This window comes from Manis pentadactyla, chromosome 9 (assembly GCF_030020395.1).
Source record: "Manis pentadactyla isolate mManPen7 chromosome 9, mManPen7.hap1, whole genome shotgun sequence".
Lineage (NCBI taxonomy): Eukaryota > Metazoa > Chordata > Mammalia > Pholidota > Manidae > Manis > Manis pentadactyla.
Genome location: NC_080027.1, coordinates 75,666,625 through 75,683,758, shown reverse-complemented (window position 1 = coordinate 75,683,758; position 17,134 = coordinate 75,666,625). Strand labels below are relative to the sequence as shown.

General features: G+C 47.4%; 1 protein-coding gene across 4 annotated transcripts in view; it reads left to right on the top strand.

Moving 5' to 3' along the window:
* PAMR1 (peptidase domain containing associated with muscle regeneration 1) overlaps nucleotides 1-17,134 on the top strand; it is a 158,051-nt gene that overhangs the window by 69,759 nt on the left and 71,158 nt on the right. Inside the window, exon 1 of one of the 4 annotated variants that reach the window (XM_057507554.1) lies at nucleotides 11,724-11,994. The exons of the other annotated variants lie outside the window; for them this stretch is intronic. Within the exon in view, the coding sequence (XP_057363537.1) occupies nucleotides 11,922-11,994 (73 nt within the window). The 5' untranslated portion in view covers nucleotides 11,724-11,921. Of the gene's footprint in view, nucleotides 1-11,723; nucleotides 11,995-17,134 lie in introns of those variants that run through there. 4 annotated transcript variants of the gene reach the window in all.

Here is a 17,134-nt window from a genome sequence, read left to right as displayed (position 1 = left end):
GGGTATATGGTTTGACTTGCACTCTCTCAGTAGCCAGCAGGGAGCACAGGTCCTAAAGGCAGGCTTAGAGTCCAGGTTCTTCACTCAGCATCCTGGGTCTTTACTCTTCATAACCACTTCTAAATCCCTGTTCCTAGGGGCAGAAAAATAACTGCTATTGTAACTTGTCCTTATACAAGGCTTTTTTCATTAGTTCTAAAAATAAGATCATGCTAATTTTCCAGACTGAGCACCTAGCCTATATTTTTGCTTCCAGGACCCCTACATTAACCACAAGAAAGTGTTTACTTTACAGTACCTTATTGTATTCACCTATCAATTTGATTCTTATGTGTCAGCAAGTATGGCATTTTAGAAGTCATCAGCATCATTGTTTGTCACAGATTTTCTTTGAAGATCTAGCCTTGTTTCTCGAATACATGGGAGGAGGAGTTGGAGAAGAAAACTCTATTTTTACCCAGTATTGCGGTTTGGCGTGCTGGATGAGCAGCTTGGAATAGCTCTCAGTCCTCTCCTCTTTCACTCAGCACACACACACACACACACACACACACACACACACACACACACACACTCCTTTGATTAATTTGCCAGGATGATGTAAATGGAAATTATAGAATCATACATATACATTTGTGTGTGTGTGTGTGTGTGTGTGTGTGTGTGTGTGTGTGTATGTTGGGTGTGGGCAACAGTGAGGATGCCTCACTTAAGCCTAATGGATTCAAACATGTCCGTAGGAGTGGTGGGGGATCACTAGGAGGTGATTTCCAGGAAGGCTCTCCCACCCCTCACTGGGAGGAAAAAGGGGACACAGGAGCCCATGAAACCAGACTTAGAAAGGAAGGAAGCTTCTAAGGCAAACAATGAGGAACTATTTGTACAACAGACTCTGATTCTTAGGGGCACAAGCAGGATCTTTTGGAGGTCTGAGTGACCCTGGGTGATGCCGAGTGGGAGATGGGGCAATCATCTTACTTCGGAATGGCCCAGGACCTGTTAACACTTAGAGGCCCAGCAGCTGTGTGAGTGGTGGCAGGTAGCACCCTTGTGTGGAATTGGCATTAAACTAGTTTCAGGAGCACCTTGGAGGCCACATTGTACTCTCAGGGGGGCTATAGGTGCAGGCAGCATAGGTGAGTATAGTGGGAGAAGGAAAAAAAGCAGTGGCTGCAACTGGCTGCATGGTGTCTATGGTAACTGAGTGGTTTGTGACCACCTGCGGGATGCCTCCAGGAGACACCCGATGCGAGGGGCTGAGATCTCATGGGGGGTCCTCTAGGAAGAAAGAGCCAGTGGTATGTGGGAATGGCTATAATAGGTGCCCTGTTACTAGCCATAGACCAGAGAAACTTGAGGAACTCAGATTAATATAGAATAAACTACTGAAGTTAGAGGCCGAGACCTTAGAGATCATGGAGTCCAATCCTCCACTCTGCTGAGGAGGAAGCAGAGCCCAGGGAGAAGGCAGGCTTTCCAAGGGCAGACAGCCAAGACGGGGGTCTGGGTTCTCGCCTCACTGTCTCTTGGTACCTAAGGAAGTTTGGACAACTTACGGATATCACTGATACTTCCTTAAGACCACTGAGGCTTGGAGGGATGGGCTGCTGCTAGAGGCAAGCAGGCCTCTAGGTTGGGTGCCTCCATGTCATATGACTGGAGGGAGAAAAGAAAGCCAGCATGCCTGAAACATCACCACTGATGGCACCCTGGGCTCAGGAATGTCCTCCTTCAAGGTCATTGCTTTGATCTGAAGGCTTGTACTTAGCAAAGATGAGGAATTGTGCCCTGTGAGTAAGCGCGGGAAGGGGTTGCAGAAGGGACCGGAAGGTCTGCAGGAACTGTCAGAGATGGCAGGCTAGGGGGAGGCCTGGGAGGGGCAGAGCATGACCTGCCAAGCAAGGTGAGCAGATGTTAAAATGGGGAAAGGGTAGGAGCAGAGGACAGTAACAAAATGGACCACTTCCTATTTCTCATGGCCCCTTCAGTCAGGATTCCCTGGGTGTCGCATGGTTCGCATGGTCTGATGTACATCAGCCATGTGCTGCTAAAAAAAATCCGTTTTCCCTACAAAAGTGATGTCTGGCCTGGCCTCATGCTTGAATCTTTGAGCTTTGCTTGGCTGCATGTAAGGAGGGGGGAAAAACAAAAGAAAGGGAGAAGAGAGAGTGAGGGTGGGTAGAGGAAAGCAGAGAAGGGAGAGATGTACAGAAAGACACCCAGAGAGAAAGAGCAGGCCTGGGCCATAAATTGCTTCCAGGGTGCAAGGAACCACAGATGCCCACTTTCAAGACCTTCTGGGGCCACTGTTTAATAGCATTCAGCCGTCTGGCCACAGGTGGGCCTCTCACCTGATTCCCATTAGAGCTCCTTGCCTCTGGAAACCAGCATGATTTATGGGTCCCTCTGGGCTGATGGCCAGACAGCCACCTCTCAACCATCATATTCCGGCTGACCCCGAGTTGCCCTTCTTGTTGCATGTGGCCCAGCAGGTGGATTTGAATTTCTTATGACTGCAGACACCTGTGTTTCCTTGAGGCGCTTGCCGTGGTGATGGAGAACAGACCCCAGGCCATACCGCAGAGAAAGAGCACAGTGGAGGAAATCGGAGAGACAGATTTGTCGGAGGCATGAAATATCACTGGAAGTGTGGGCCCTGATAGATTTCATTAACTGTTTACATGTCCCTGCCTGCATTCCACTGGCCACCTGGCCAAAAACACAATTGGAAACAGAAACCTTAAATGAGGTCAGATTTTGCAATGAAATATGCTAAGAAAAAAAGAGGCCAGAGCCAAATCCCAGGTAAATGGGCCGAGTCCACAAGAGGGACATTCACCCAGGAGCCCGGTGTCAGGGCAGCCCTGGTCCTGCCTGACATATGATTATCCTGAGGTTCTGGGAGGCCCACTGGGAAGGAGAAGGGGTAAAGTAGGTGTGCAGAGCCCAGGGACAGCATGTGTGCACTGGACTTGGATTTATGCAGAGGGGGTGGTGGTCCTGCCAGATCTCTTCTGCCCTCTGACTCCTTTGCCGAGCAGCATACTGCCCCTCATTACAACTCTGCAGCAGCTCATGGAAGCTCCAGACCCAAGTTCAAGGCCCATGGTGAGGCTGGCATGCAGAGGCAAGAGAGGACTGTTACAAGCCCTGAATTGCTCAAGGTGCGGCGCAGTTCATGCTGCTCAATGCCATCCTGCTGAGCAAGAGTCACGCCTCCATTCCCAGGGAGCATCGTTTGAGACCTGCTCAGTGGAGTCAGAGCAAATCCTCTGTGCCGGCTTCTGAGGGCCAGCAGTCCTGGGACACTGCTGGTTAGGGTAGAAGGGCGTCCCCACTCCAACCCTTCCTGATGCCCTCATAGAGCCCATTAAAAGCACTTTGCCCTCTATCAACAATTCAGCCTGTGACCTTAGAGGGAGTGACTTCTGCTGCTGTAAGTCCTAACTCCTCAAACTACAGTATATTGGCCCACAGCATGGGCACCATTGGAGTCCTCGTTAGAAATGCAGAATCTCAGGTCCCTGTCCCAGTCCTACTTGGATCAGAATAATGCCAGTCTGGGGCTCAGCATGGGGTTTTGTTGCCTGCAGAGGGGGTAGTGCTTAGATTGGCTTTTGGAATCAGCAGCCCAGGCTGTTGTGTTGTGTGACCTCTTACTCTGCTACTGTGGCTATTCTCTACATGTGGGTGGTGAGGACAAAGACTGGCTCATGTCAGCTGGTGAGTCATTCTTGTCTACTTGGATGTTCAATGCCTCTTTCATGGTAGACGTTTTCTTGTCTACTGGGCTCACATGTTCTGGTCATACTTGGTGCCCACTCCCATTAGCCTATCCACGTGCCTCTACTCCAGACCTGCTTGTCTGCAATCATTCAGTCCTTTTCCACTGCCACTGCCCATGTTTCTCTCTCTATATTCTCACTTCAGGCTGCTTCCCCTTGCACACAAAGCCAATGACTAGGTGTACCATTCAAAGCTCCACCCATTAGAAAGATCCCCCTCAGCTCTGTCGTTCAAGTCCACTCCATGGCGGCTGTAATTTACCCACCATCTATTTTCAGCTTGTACTCACATTCTCAGATGTCACACTGGGAAACCAAGCTTGGGATTTTCTCCTTCATCTAGTACTGGGAATGCCCCTAGCCATCTGGCCACAGGTGCCAGCTGAGAGAGGGGCACTGGGAGCCATGGCATGGCAGTCTGTAGTTCCTGCTCATGAAGCTTGGTTGTACCATCTAGTCCTGTTTGGGATTCATCCTGGACAGACCATTTTCATCTTAGGATGGCCTGCCATGGGCCTTGTAACTATGGCTTGAAGAGTCTGATAGAACTCAGTCTGTGAAGGGAGTGCCATACTCGTGGTCACGGGATACCAGAGTCAAACGTCCCATGCTCCCCTGCACCCAGTAACACTCTAGGATCTGTTCTCAAAAAGCAGTTGCTGCAGATGTCATGGCCTTGGCCCCAAACCCCAGATGCCTGTGTTGTGATTTTCCTACTGGGGCTTGCCATAAATCCTTACTGCAGCTTTTCCCACTGTTAACACATCCGACACCAGATCGTCTACTGGACCATCTGCTCCAAGTGGTAGAGCTGCTTGTACCATGACCTGGACTGACCGCATGTCCTTTCTTGCTCCAGGCCCCATGCAAAGCTGGCACATGGGCCAGAGGAGTGTTGCTTCTAAGTGGGATGTGCTGCCTCCTGAACTCAAGCCAAAGAGCCCGGGCAGACATTGTACTTCATTCTTGGTGGTAGGAAAAGAGAAATGCACCAATTTGTCTTTTACTTTGGACAGTATTTCTCAGCATTCTCCTGACCTCTAGACCCCTGAAAACTTTATGAGTGTGCCAGGCCTCTGAATCTTCATAGGGTTTATCTCCCACCACCTGGAGTGAGTAGCTTTACCGAGGCCCCCAATGTGCTGGCCGTTTCTTACTCTCCCTGCTCTGTCACTGATGTGATGGATCAATGTGGACATTTACAGGATGTCCAGATGGTCCAGATTCCTTCAGAATGTATTGTAACAGTAGAAGAATTAACATAGACCCAGGGCACTATGGTAAATGCATTTTATTGTCCATTCCACATGAATGTAAATTGTGATTCTCTTCTGTGATTGGGATAGAAAAAGAGTCACATACCATTTTTTCAAGTCGATGTTAATCTGTCAGGCAAAGATACCACCAGTGGCAAGACCGCCATCATCAGAACTACTTCTTGGTTGAGTGTGTGCTGGTTGGCGGTCATTCTGCAGTTGCCACCTGGTTTCTGTAGGGACCTGACTGGTGAATTAATTGAGATGTGAAGATAAGAAAACAGAGGGAATGGAGAAGAGAGGGCAAGGATGAGGAGGACCATGTAATAAGGAGGCTAGAAATGGAGGCAGGTCTTTAAACCATGAACTCTATTCTAAGGGTAATGGAAAACAATTTGGGGGCCAGTGACTGGATCAGATTTGTGCCTCAGACTTGGCATCCTGCACCCTGCAATGGAATGGAGAGAAAGAGTTGGTATGAGAGGCACTGAGGAGGTAAGAAAGGTGGAGTCGCTGATGATGGCGTGTGTGGAGGATGACAGAGCGTGACGATGACTCCCAGCTGATGGGAGTGGGGGGGTGCATGATGTCTGGCATAGAGTAGACACACAATCAATTGAGTTGAATAAGGGAGTGAGTGGTTTTTGCCTCATATTTGTGCTTTCTCCTTTACTCCCTTCTATGGATATTCCCCTGATATTTCCTCTTGGTAATTTTCTATCTTCTGACCTCCACTCCGTTCCTTGGCTGTAAACTCCCAGTTCCTTACCACAGTTAGAGTTGAGATCAATCTCTCTTCCCTACAGCAAAACCATTGCAGTGTTCTTGACTAGTCTTCTTTACTATCTTTAACACGTGTCAGAATAAATTTTGCTTTAACACCCAGATAGGGTCCATTCAAGACAAATCTCAATTTATTTTCAAGCAAATGCACACTCTGTCTCTAGACTTGCAATTAGAAGCATAAATCTATAATGTATATGTACATTTATTTGTACAATGTATATTTTCCAGATGTGCATTTACTTCAAATCAAAAAAGAATATAACATATCACCAAACCTGTGGAAAATGGTACCTATTTAGTTTAATTTCAGTTAAATATCTGAAGGGATTCTTTGGAAAACTCTTAAGAGTAGATGCTCATAGATAGTTATAATAGTCAGCATTGATTAAGCTACCATTATGCATGCCAGCCTCCTTTTAATCTCATTTAAGTTGTAAGGCAGCTGTTATCTCCCTTTTACAGATGAGGAAACAGAGGCTCAGAGGGGCCAATGAACCTGCCCCAGTTCACAAAGCCAGTAGGTCATAGTGCTTTGATCCATACTGGGGTCTAGGGACCATAGTGCTCTTTTTGTGACATACTCTGTTGCCTTCTCTTGGAGTCATTCTACTGTTTTGCTCTGTTTCCCACTTAAAATGGCTCAACTCCACGTAACTCTTGAGCTAGCTACTTGGACTGTGGTCAAAATTTTCTTTGTAAAGCTTTGCAGTTCAGTTGCATAGCAGACATTTTTTTAAATTGGAATTTATAAATATACATATGGAAGTCAAGAACAGGTTTCCCCAAGTGATTCAGGAGCACATTGACTGTGAACGAGGGAAAGCTCACTAGCTTTCAGCAATTTGCCTAAAGAATGACATAGAGCAAGAAGAATGTAGCCTCAGAAAGAACCACAGACACACCTACCCCCTTGCCTGGCTCCCAGTGGAAAGGGAATGGAGCTGAGCCAGACCTGCAGACAGAACACTATTGCTTGTTGTATAGGTGAACAGCCTGTATTCATTAGGTCTGGAGACTTCCATGGAGGGCAAGTTATAGCGGGCCTCGGTGGGAGGGCCCTTTGTCTTTTCCAGACACCTACCCTTCCCCATCTCTGGTGGTGATTGACTTGAACTTTGTATTTGGTACAGCTGATGAAAACCAGCTTAATTACCAGCAGTGTGGGGTGCCTCTCTTGGGTTTGCAGATCATTCTGCCCCAGCTCTTGCCTCCTGCTTTGCCACTGTAGGGTTGCTTCTCAGCTGCTGATCTGTGGAAGTTATAGCTTGGAGACTGGGGAGCTATTGGCATTCACGAGACAGCCTTCCCTGCTGTTTCTTCCTGGGTATTCACATGCAACCCGCCTCACTGGTGGCATTGAAAAAGGCATAGGTTTTGTTAGAGTGTCTTATCCTTTTTCATGAAAATTGGTGGGTATTGTGACTTGTAATTAAATGGGTGGCCTGACTCCATCTACATAGCCATTGTTGATTTCTGAGTACTGATTATAAGTAGATAATTCTGAATTCCAGGTATCATTCCCTACTTCCAAACATGGTATTTTGCCTTCCTCACCCCCAGCCTGTCTAGTGAGTTATTCCTCCCAGAAGTAGCTGTAGAAGAATATGGCAGGAGGGGGAGACAGCCGTAAAAAAAAAAAAAAACAGTTCTTACTGAGTGCTTACCATATTAGGCACTGTTCTGACCTCTTCAGCCCTATGAGGCAGGTACCATTATTCTCCCCACTTAACAGATGGAAACTAAGGCCATTTTAGGTGAAATAACCTGCCCAGGTGTACATAGGTAGTAAATGGTCCAGCGGGATTCAACACTAGGCAGCGTCATCCAGAGCAAGTGCCATTAAGGCAGAAATAGGGAAAAAAATGGAGGACAGGTCTTCCATGTGTCCATTATGCAGTTTATAGTTCCCACTCAACAACTGTATATACAAAACCACTTTCCCAAAATCCAACAAATATTTGGTCAAATTTCCAGTGTTAGCTTATGAAGATCACTGATTCTGAAAAGAGCTGGGAGTTTGCAGAGCTCCTTGAGACTCTGAAGAAGGCTATCGCTCCCTCTTATTCTAAAAAAATGCAGGCAGAACTGGGCACATAATTTCAAGAGGTTCAAAGGCCCTCTAAAAACTCCCTCCCAGTAGGCCCCATGGAGCCCAGGTTAAGACCCCCTGATCAAGCATAACAGTAAACTCTAGTAATATAGAAAAATTGATTTGACAATAATGGAAAGAGGAAGCTAAATTTGTGCAGGAAAATAGTAATCTGTAGGGCTGCACAGCCTCAGGCAAACTACTAACCTTTTCTGTAGCATCATCATAGCTTCCTTCTTCCCTTTTCCAGGACCAACCGGTTTATTCAACAAGGTAATATCTGACCACTGCTCTGAGCTCCTCAGAGAAATGTGTCCTGCTCCTTTTTGACAATACCTTTCCAGACTCTGTAGCCTTCGGAAATCCGCAAACCCAAATTAGTGACAACAAACTAGCAGGGATCATTTACTACCATGGGCATTCCAGGAGCAGGGCTGAGGGCCTGTTTCCCATCCCCAAAGGCTGGAGAAGCAAAGACTGGTACCAGGCACCTCCTTAGGGAGCAGCCAGGTCCATCACCTGGGGCTCCACCCTGTTTGGGTATAGTTGCCATAAGGCTGAGGCTGCTGGGTATCAACTCTGAGGGAGATGAGGAAAGAAGGAAGGGATACTGTCAGCTGATGGTAGAAACGGACTCCTGAGAGGCCCTTATTCCTACTGTCATTTGGAAACTCAGTCATCTCCTCCCCACTCCCATCATAAAGGACCAGGGCTGCTTAGCCAGCAACAAAGTGAAGTTCCTCTCTTCTAACCTCTGCTCTCCACCCCTAGATATACTGGCCTTTGGTATTTACCAACCTCCAACCCCCCTTTTTATGGCTATTGTTGGTATTTGCTTTAAATAAATTTCACCTGGATAGGGTGTTTGAGGGCGAAGAAGAAGGCCCATACCATAGGATTTCCTTGGGGTCAGATTCAGACAGATAATGCAGATAAAGATTAATATTTATTGAGCATTAGTATGAACTATTCACTGTACTAAGCACCATATGTACATAATCTCATTAAATTCTTCCAACAGTCGACAAAGCAGGTTTGATTATTATTTCTATTTTACAGATGAGAAAACTGAGAAAACTTAGCTAGCTTAGTGTAGGTTATTGGATTAGAAAAATACCCCCAGTCCTTCCTTCTGTGTCTTTCTCCTGTGTGTCTTCTTTACTCTCACATTACTACCACACTCACTTCTGATACTTCTGGTCCCAAATATGTGTGTGTGGTTTCCCCCACACCAGGCAATTCTGCAAAACCAGCTGGGTGTCCTATGTTTTTACTCAGTTCTGATACTACCTACCTGGTGATAGTGTCAGATACACAGGTTTAGTGCTCAGTTCCACAAGACTGCCCCCCACTTCAGATGCCAATCACAAGTAGTAGGTCCCCCATTTACCCACAACTTCTGTCCAACTTGCCTACAGATTGGAGGGTCTCATGGTTTCCTCCCCTCAGATTCAATTATTTGTTCAAGTGGCTCAAAGAATTCAGGGAAATGCTTACTTATGTTTACCAGTGTATAAAAGGATGTGATAAAAAGGTAAAGATGAACAGCCAGATGAAGAGATACATAGGGTGAGGTCTGGAATGGTCCCAAATGCACGAGCTTCTGTCCCTGTAGAGTTGGGGTGCACTGTCCTTCTGGTACATAGGTTGTGTTCCCCAACCTGGGAACTCTCTGAGCCCTGGACTGTTGGGAATTTTATGAAGGCTTCATCATGTAGGCATAATGGATCACTGACTTCATTTTCAGCCCCTTTCTTGCCTGAAGAGAATGGGGGATAAGGCTGAAAATTCCAAGTTCTAATCATGGCTTGGTATTTCTAGACCAAAGAGCCAGCCAGGAGCCCACCTAGAGTCACCTCATTAGAACAAAAACCACTCCTGTTGTCCAGGAAATGATAAGGGTTTCAGGACCTCTGTGCCAGGAACTAGAGGCAGAGACCAATCCGTACCTTCTATATTCTCTCAGTCACATAGTCAGAAAGTGGTGAATCAAGGATTTGAATACGAGTCTCTGACTGTTGAGTTCTTGCTCCTTGGCACTTTGCTGCAGTGGGCCCCAGAGGCAGGGCTGGGAATTAGGAATTCCTTTTCCAGAGGAGCACCTGTGTCAGGGCTCCCACCTATCCAGCCTGGTCTGAGCTCTGGGTATTTTCCTTCCCCAGGTTTCTTCCACCATGTTTTCCCTTCCACTCCTATAGCTTACTCCGCACTCCAGGCCTTTGTCAATAGTCCCAGCCTTGTGCCAGCCTTGGCCTCCTCCAGCCCTCAGCATGGATACCAGGGTGACTGTTCTTCCTAAGACTTTGCTTTGGATCCTGCTCCCCCTGGTCCTAAAATGCAGACCCCCCACTAACAACAGAATAAAATCCAAACATCCTGACCTCATGCTTCCTCTTTCCCTGCTCCCTGCCACATCCAAACTAGACATATTGTCTATCCTCTTGAGCTGATTTTTGTTCTGAAATAAATATTTTTATTGAAACTGTTTAAACTGCATTTTAGTGGGATACACGTTACCATGGATCCTTTGAGGAAAAGGATACATGTACAATTATAATAGAAACAGGTAAATACTCATTATTTTCCAGTGGCACTAGCCAAATTCAGTCCTTCTCCTGGAAAGGCCTCCCAGCTGCCCTCCACGGATTGAGAGTCTACCTCTGTCTGTATCAGGCCCCAGGTTCAAGCTTCTCTAGCTCAGGGAAACCTCTCCACAGCCCTAGGCCTGATCTGTCACTGGCTTCTCCCAAGTATGGTTTTTTATTTGATGGTCAAACTGGGACCAAGCCTGGCCCAAAGCCCCAGTGCTTCCCTGAGTCACACCTGGTGGGGGAGTCCTGCTCTGCCACTCCCAGCTGAGGGACACTGAGCAAGTCACGTAATCTCTGAGTCTTGGTTTCTGCATCTGTGCTATGTGGACAATATCATCTGTTGTACATGGTGTATATAAGGGTTGAATAAAATGCTGTATACACAGCATGATAAGAAGCAGTAGAGCATGGTGGTTGGCACCATAGTCTTTGTACCCAAGGTGCCTGAGTTCAAGCTATATGACCTTGGATGAGCTGTTGAATGCTCAGTGACTCAGTTTCCCTATCTGTAAGTTGGAGATGATATGTTTTTTTGAAGGAATAAATGAGTTAATATGTGTTAGGTACCTAGAGGCCTGGCATGGAGAAATTTTTCAAAATTATCAGCTATTATCCCCTAAGGCATCCTTCTTCCTCACTTCAAGATGTCATTTGCTATCTGTACCTAAACCAAACGCCCTCACAAGGGAGGCAGTGTCCTGTATATTTTTCTCTCCCTGAGCCTAATATCCTGCCTGGCGTGTGTGCAGGACCTATTTATGCTGCTGAGTTTACCGTGATGGGCATCACGGGAGGGTGAATTTTTCCAGCAGCTTACAGATGCCAAGGACTGGGTATCCATGCTGGGAACACCTAGAGCAAACGCTGAGGGAGAAGGAGAGCCGGGCTGGAGGGGAGGAGGAAATGGCTCCCGAGCCGCACCTTCTTTCAATCTAGCAGGCCCTGTGCACTCAGGGCAGGCAGAGGGGCTCGAGCTCGCCGGGCAGGCTCCCGGAGTGGGTGGGAGGTGTGAGTGTGGGACCCGAGGCCTCACCTGATCGCCCCCCTCCCACCGCGCCCCCACCTCTGCCCCAATCCTCGGGGCTGCCAGCCGGCCCCCCGACGAGCCCGGCGGAGGGAGCCCAGCCTGCTGGGACTGGCTTCTGAGCCCCGCGGCAGCGCTTCCAGCCCCGGCCCGGGGCTCCCCGCGTGGCCACACCTCCTAGGGCCCCGCAAGGGTTAAGGCTGCGCCGAGCAGAGGTTCGGACTGACGTCGCTGACGGTGGTTCCCCTCGGATGAGGATGGGAGAGCCCGGCCAGCTGAAACCCGAGCTCCCGCTCAGCTGGGGCTTGGGGAGGTCCCTGTAAGAGCCGCCTGCCCGCTGCTGGCCTCCTCCGCCCCTCCCCAGCAGTCATCGGCACCGCCGCCGGAACGATGGAGCGGGGCTGGTGGCCGCAGCTGGGGCTCACATTCCTGCAGCTCTTTCTCATCTCGGCCTTGCCAAGAGGTACTGTGAGTAGCGTTCTGGGTCCCGAGGAGGGGACATTTCCTGGGGTCTGGTAGGGAGCTGCGGAGTGTGGGGGCTGCTCCTCTAGCCCCAATCCTGAGGAATTGGCCGGTGGTGCTGGAGCATCTGTCCTCCCTGAGAAAGTGACACCGTTTTGTCATCCCAACTTGTGGGACTGAATTAAACTGGGTACCAGTTTAATTTACTTGTTTTAATTTTATTCCTTTAAAGCACGAAATTACCTGTGGAAATCCATCCAGTCTGATTTACCCACTCTGACTTGCAAAAATTAAGATTCCCCTGGAAAGAGCCCTGTCAGAGGTGCTCGAGAGGGAGAGAGACAAATAGAGAGCAGGGCTTGCAGGGAGGGCATTCCTCCTGGTCAGCGCTGCCTGATGAAATCTTGGTCACACCCTTCAGGACAGATCCCTAGCCAGGGAGACTTACCCACTCAGCAAACACTTCCCTCCCGGTGGGAATGAGAACCAAAGAGAAGAAGCCGAGGTTAAAAGTGCACGCTATTTCTGGGGATGCACAGGGTTTGTTTAGGAAGAGCTCTGGCTTCTGTGCTTTTCATTATGTCATTTTCTGAGCCACAAACCCCATGTCAAACGGGCGCTCTGGGCAAGTGAGGCTGAAATGAGACTCAGAGCTCTTGGGAGCCTTTTGACCCCAGCTGAGGGCAGAAGCAAGGGGATGGTGCATTTGTCTTGTAATCACTGGCTGGCAGGCAGGTGAAGTGGGGACTTCTCAGGAACATAAGGCTTGAAGGGTGAGGTGTCAGAAGGTAAGGTGAGACCTCATGAGGCAAGTGCAGGCCAACCTAGATTTGCCAAATAGGGCAACTTTGTGTGGAGCAGAGACTGTGTGAGCCTCTGCTGTTCCCCATCTGAGCTGGTTTCCTGTCCCCTCTGTTCTAGTTTGGAGGTGGGTGCTCCATTGCTGCAAGCAGCTGGTAAGTGCCCAAGGATGAAATAAGACAAGTGGGATGAGGGTGCAAAATACAATAGCCTACTGCCTAGAAGGGGACTTGACAGTGAAGTACATCCCCTCCTGATGAACAGAAAGCCGAGATGCATGAAAAGACCCCCATTTTGGTCAGTACTTTGCATCTTTCTGTAGCCTGCTGGCCCCAGGTGAAAACTTCCACAGTAACCTACTCTCAAACTGGAGAGGATGTTTCATTTGCATTTTGCCTCAGTAGCAAGTGGAGCAGCCCAAAGACAGCTGTGAAGGAAGAAGGAGACCCTGAGGGGCCTGGTAATCCCTAAGTCCAAACACTTGCTCAGGGGTATGACAACTTTGCATTAAGACTCCTCCCTGCTGCATCTCTACCTTCTGGAGCTGAATCTCTAGGCATGGTGTCCCTAGCCCAGCTCAGGAGGAGTCTGCCTGGTTCCTTCCCAGAGCTCCTGGGCTCAGTGGACCAGTTTCTTCAAGGTGGCATTAAACTCCCCTGCTTCCCCCTCTTTTTTTTTTTTTTTTTTATTACGTGGCAGGTGAGAGGGCTCAAAGCCATAAAAGTTAAAAAAGCAAAGCTCAGATGCCCCTTTTTTCTTGCCCAGGATCTGAAAAAAACATTTACTTCTGACCTGAGAATCTCTTTTACCTTTTGTTGTGGAAAAGCTTCAGGGAGAGTGCATGGTTCCCGGGCATCCAAGCTGCTGAAGGAACTGGAGAGTAACCTCATGTGTCTAGCAAGGATATTTTTCAGTTGGTGAGTGTTCACAGTTAGAGGAAAGATGGAGGAATAAAGCGAAGAAGGAAAATACTTCTCCAAGTAGTGAGCGAGTCCACTCCCTGCTGGAATTCTGAATCTGGCCCTGTCAAGAAAAGCTTGGAAGCAGATCTACTTTAATTACTTTTCTAAAAAGAGATCTGATGAAATGTAAACCTCCACTGGGATAGCGCAGGAGGTTGTTGTTGCTCATCGGCATGGGACACATGTTGGGGGATGTGAATCCAAATATTAGGCCAAGCGATAAACCAACATAAACAGCATGTGAGGGGAGAAACCCAACTCCACTGGCTTCACCAAACAGCAGTAGCTCTGCCAGCAGCATCTGCCTAAGAGGAAAAACTCATTTAAAATATGTGACACTTGGGAATGAAACCTTAATATGGATAACTTCACAAGTGCTGCTTCCCACAGACATTAGCTTGTGGGAAATGAAGACAAAGGCAACCAGGGAAGATAATGCAAAGCACAGATTTTCCGTAGGCAGGAGCAGCCAGCCTAGAAAGGGAATGTGGAAAGAAAGCAAGGGGAACGAATGACAAGAAAAATTAGATGTTGGTTTATAATGGGATGTGTTAGCAAATTCCAAGGACAGAGCTATGAAAACTGAGCCTTCTTGGCAGGGTGGATTTTTGTGGGGACCATGAAGAGGGTGTTCTCCTGATATATATACTGAGAGCTCCTGGCTTTTCTCAACAGGAAAATAATTTAATGGTGGGATCATAGATTTTTGGAGCTGGGATTAACTTTAGAGATCATGCAGTTTGAGCACCTTGATTTCAGGGAACTACAAAATTAAACATCTCTGAACATTTATGACGTGACCCGTCTTTGAGTTGAATGCTTTATATGCATTAATTCTCAGACCACCCTAATAAGGTAGGGGCTATTGTGATCCTCATTCTAAGGATGATGATTAGAGAGATTCTGTGACCTGTTCAAAGATTCACAGGCATGGTTCCTTGAAAAATTCAACATTTGATGTAGCAAATCCACTTCTGAGTGTATACACAAAGCCAAGAAAGCAGGGACTCCAACAGATATTTGTACACTAATGTCTATTGCAGTAGTATTCTCAAGAGCCAAAGGGGAGAAACAACAAAAATGGCAATCAATGAGCAAAATGTGGCGTATACACACAATGGAATATTACTCAGCCTTAAAAAGGGAATGAAATTCTGACACATGCAACAACGTGGATGAACCTTGGAAACATTATGCTGAGTGAAAGCAGCCAGGCACAAGGGTACAAATACTCTCTTATCCCACATATGTGAGGTACCTAGAGTAAGTGGGGCAGTGTTTGCCAGGGGTGGGGAGGAGGAGGGATTGGGTAGTTATTGTTTAATGGGCATAGAGTTTCAGTGTGGCATGGCATGTTGAAAGAGTTCTGGAGATGGATCATAGTGATGGTTGCACAAACCACTGAAAAGTGATTAAAATGGTAAATTTTGTTATATACATTTTGTTCAATAATGATTTAAAAAAAGAATACAAAGGCAGATTAGTGGAGTGTGGGGTGAGCCCAGACTAATTTCTGAGCTCAGGCTCACCTGGTACCTGACTGAAACTCACACATCTAATAGATGGATTGATTAAGCTGATACACATGTAATCTTGCACTTGGGATGGCTTTGGATGGCAGGGGAGAGTCCTTGCTATTCCAGTTTTGATGGCACTCTGTTTTTCTGTCTTGGGTGGCTGTGGCAAAGAGGGAGACTGGAGAGCTAAAGGTCAGCAAATGGGCAGCCTTGGTTCAAAGGCCTGCAGAAGTAGTCAGTAGGGCACAATGCTTAAAAATGTTTTGAACCTGAATGCCTTGAGGTAGGCTGGGTCCTCTCTGTGGCCCGACACCCCACCTTCTCGGCCCACATGTATGTTACCTGCTAGTCCCTCTTGACATCTGAGTGTTTGACCTCCTTTCCTGAGAGAGATGGGGCAGAAAGGGAGAGGGAACAAGAGAAGGTGGAAGGCTAGGTGCTGAATGGGGAGAAACCTAAGTGAGGATTGAGTAGCTTGACAAGACTTTTAAAAGAAGGAACATAAATGTATTTTAATTTGTCTGTTTGTGGAACATGATCTCACCTCTACAGCCACCAACTCTTTGGTGAGATATTTAACTTTTATGAATGCCCTTGACAGTGACCTTTTGGTGGAAACTGAAGATCAGGCTGGGTGTTATGTCTGGGTCAGTAAGCTGGGGATAAAGCACCTTTGGGCATGACAGAGGTCACCTAGAGCATGTAAGTAAGTCCCTCAGAAATATCCAGAAGTCTTAGGGAGGGCTTTGGAATATCACTGGCAGGGACTGTGGACTTGACTTACATTTATCTACATCTGAGTTACATTGGCTAGACAGAAATGGCTGAGATAACTGTGTCTGGGGGACCTAATGACTGGCCTTAGGTCATAAAATTATTTCCATCTGCCCCACTAAGGGCATCTAATCCTGATGCAAGAGGAAACTTTTCTACCTGCCTCCCCTAAGACCACCTGTAGAAGCTGCAATTGATTTAGGGTGTCAGCAAATTAGGAAATGTGCCATTTCAGTGATAAATGAGGGACATTGTGCCCTGCTCCCCTCACATGTGGGAGGACCTGTCATCCCCATTCTGTGGATATTTGAAAGTCACAACCCAGCTCCCGCTCCCCTTATTTTATTTTAAAGGGGAGGGAAACACAGCATTTACATTTTCCAGCTCCTGAATTCTAGGGGAGTGGACCCAGAGGACAGCTGGAGCTTTGAAAGCTTTGATCAGGGGCAGAAAGTCTATCAGATTTCAAGCCTGGCCTATGTTTAAGGAATTCTATGTTGTCAGTCATCACAAAATCTGGGTCAAAGCATTAGGTTTATAGTGGAGAGAAAGAAGTAAAAAATGTAGGGAAAACCAAACCTCATACCTGTAAACAAAGCCATTCGAGGAAGGCAGTGAATCAAGGCAGCTGGAAATACTCTAGTCTCTTAATCAATGGGACTTCCCACCACTCCCTACCCACTACTCCTTCCTTGGCTGCAGTTATCTGTGAGACAGATGCAGAGCTAGTGCATACAGGCTGTGAGTGGAGTGCTTAAAGGTTGAACATCAAATTCATCGCCCTCAATGATGGAAATACCAATGGTGGAGGCCTCTTTGAAGAAGCTCCCATCCTATGATACCTAAGGGACCTGATCTGGATTTGGCCACCTAAATAATTTATTGAGTTTTTGGTAAATACCAGGCACTCTTCTATATGCTTTACATGCATTTATTTAATATTCACGGCAAACCTAGGAGGTAAGTAGTAGTGTTATTATCCCCAGTTCACACACGAAGGACCTCAGGCAGGGAGTGCTTGCCCAGGTCACATAGCTGGACATCATCCATGTTTTGAACCCAGGCAGTCTGACTCCATAATGCCTGC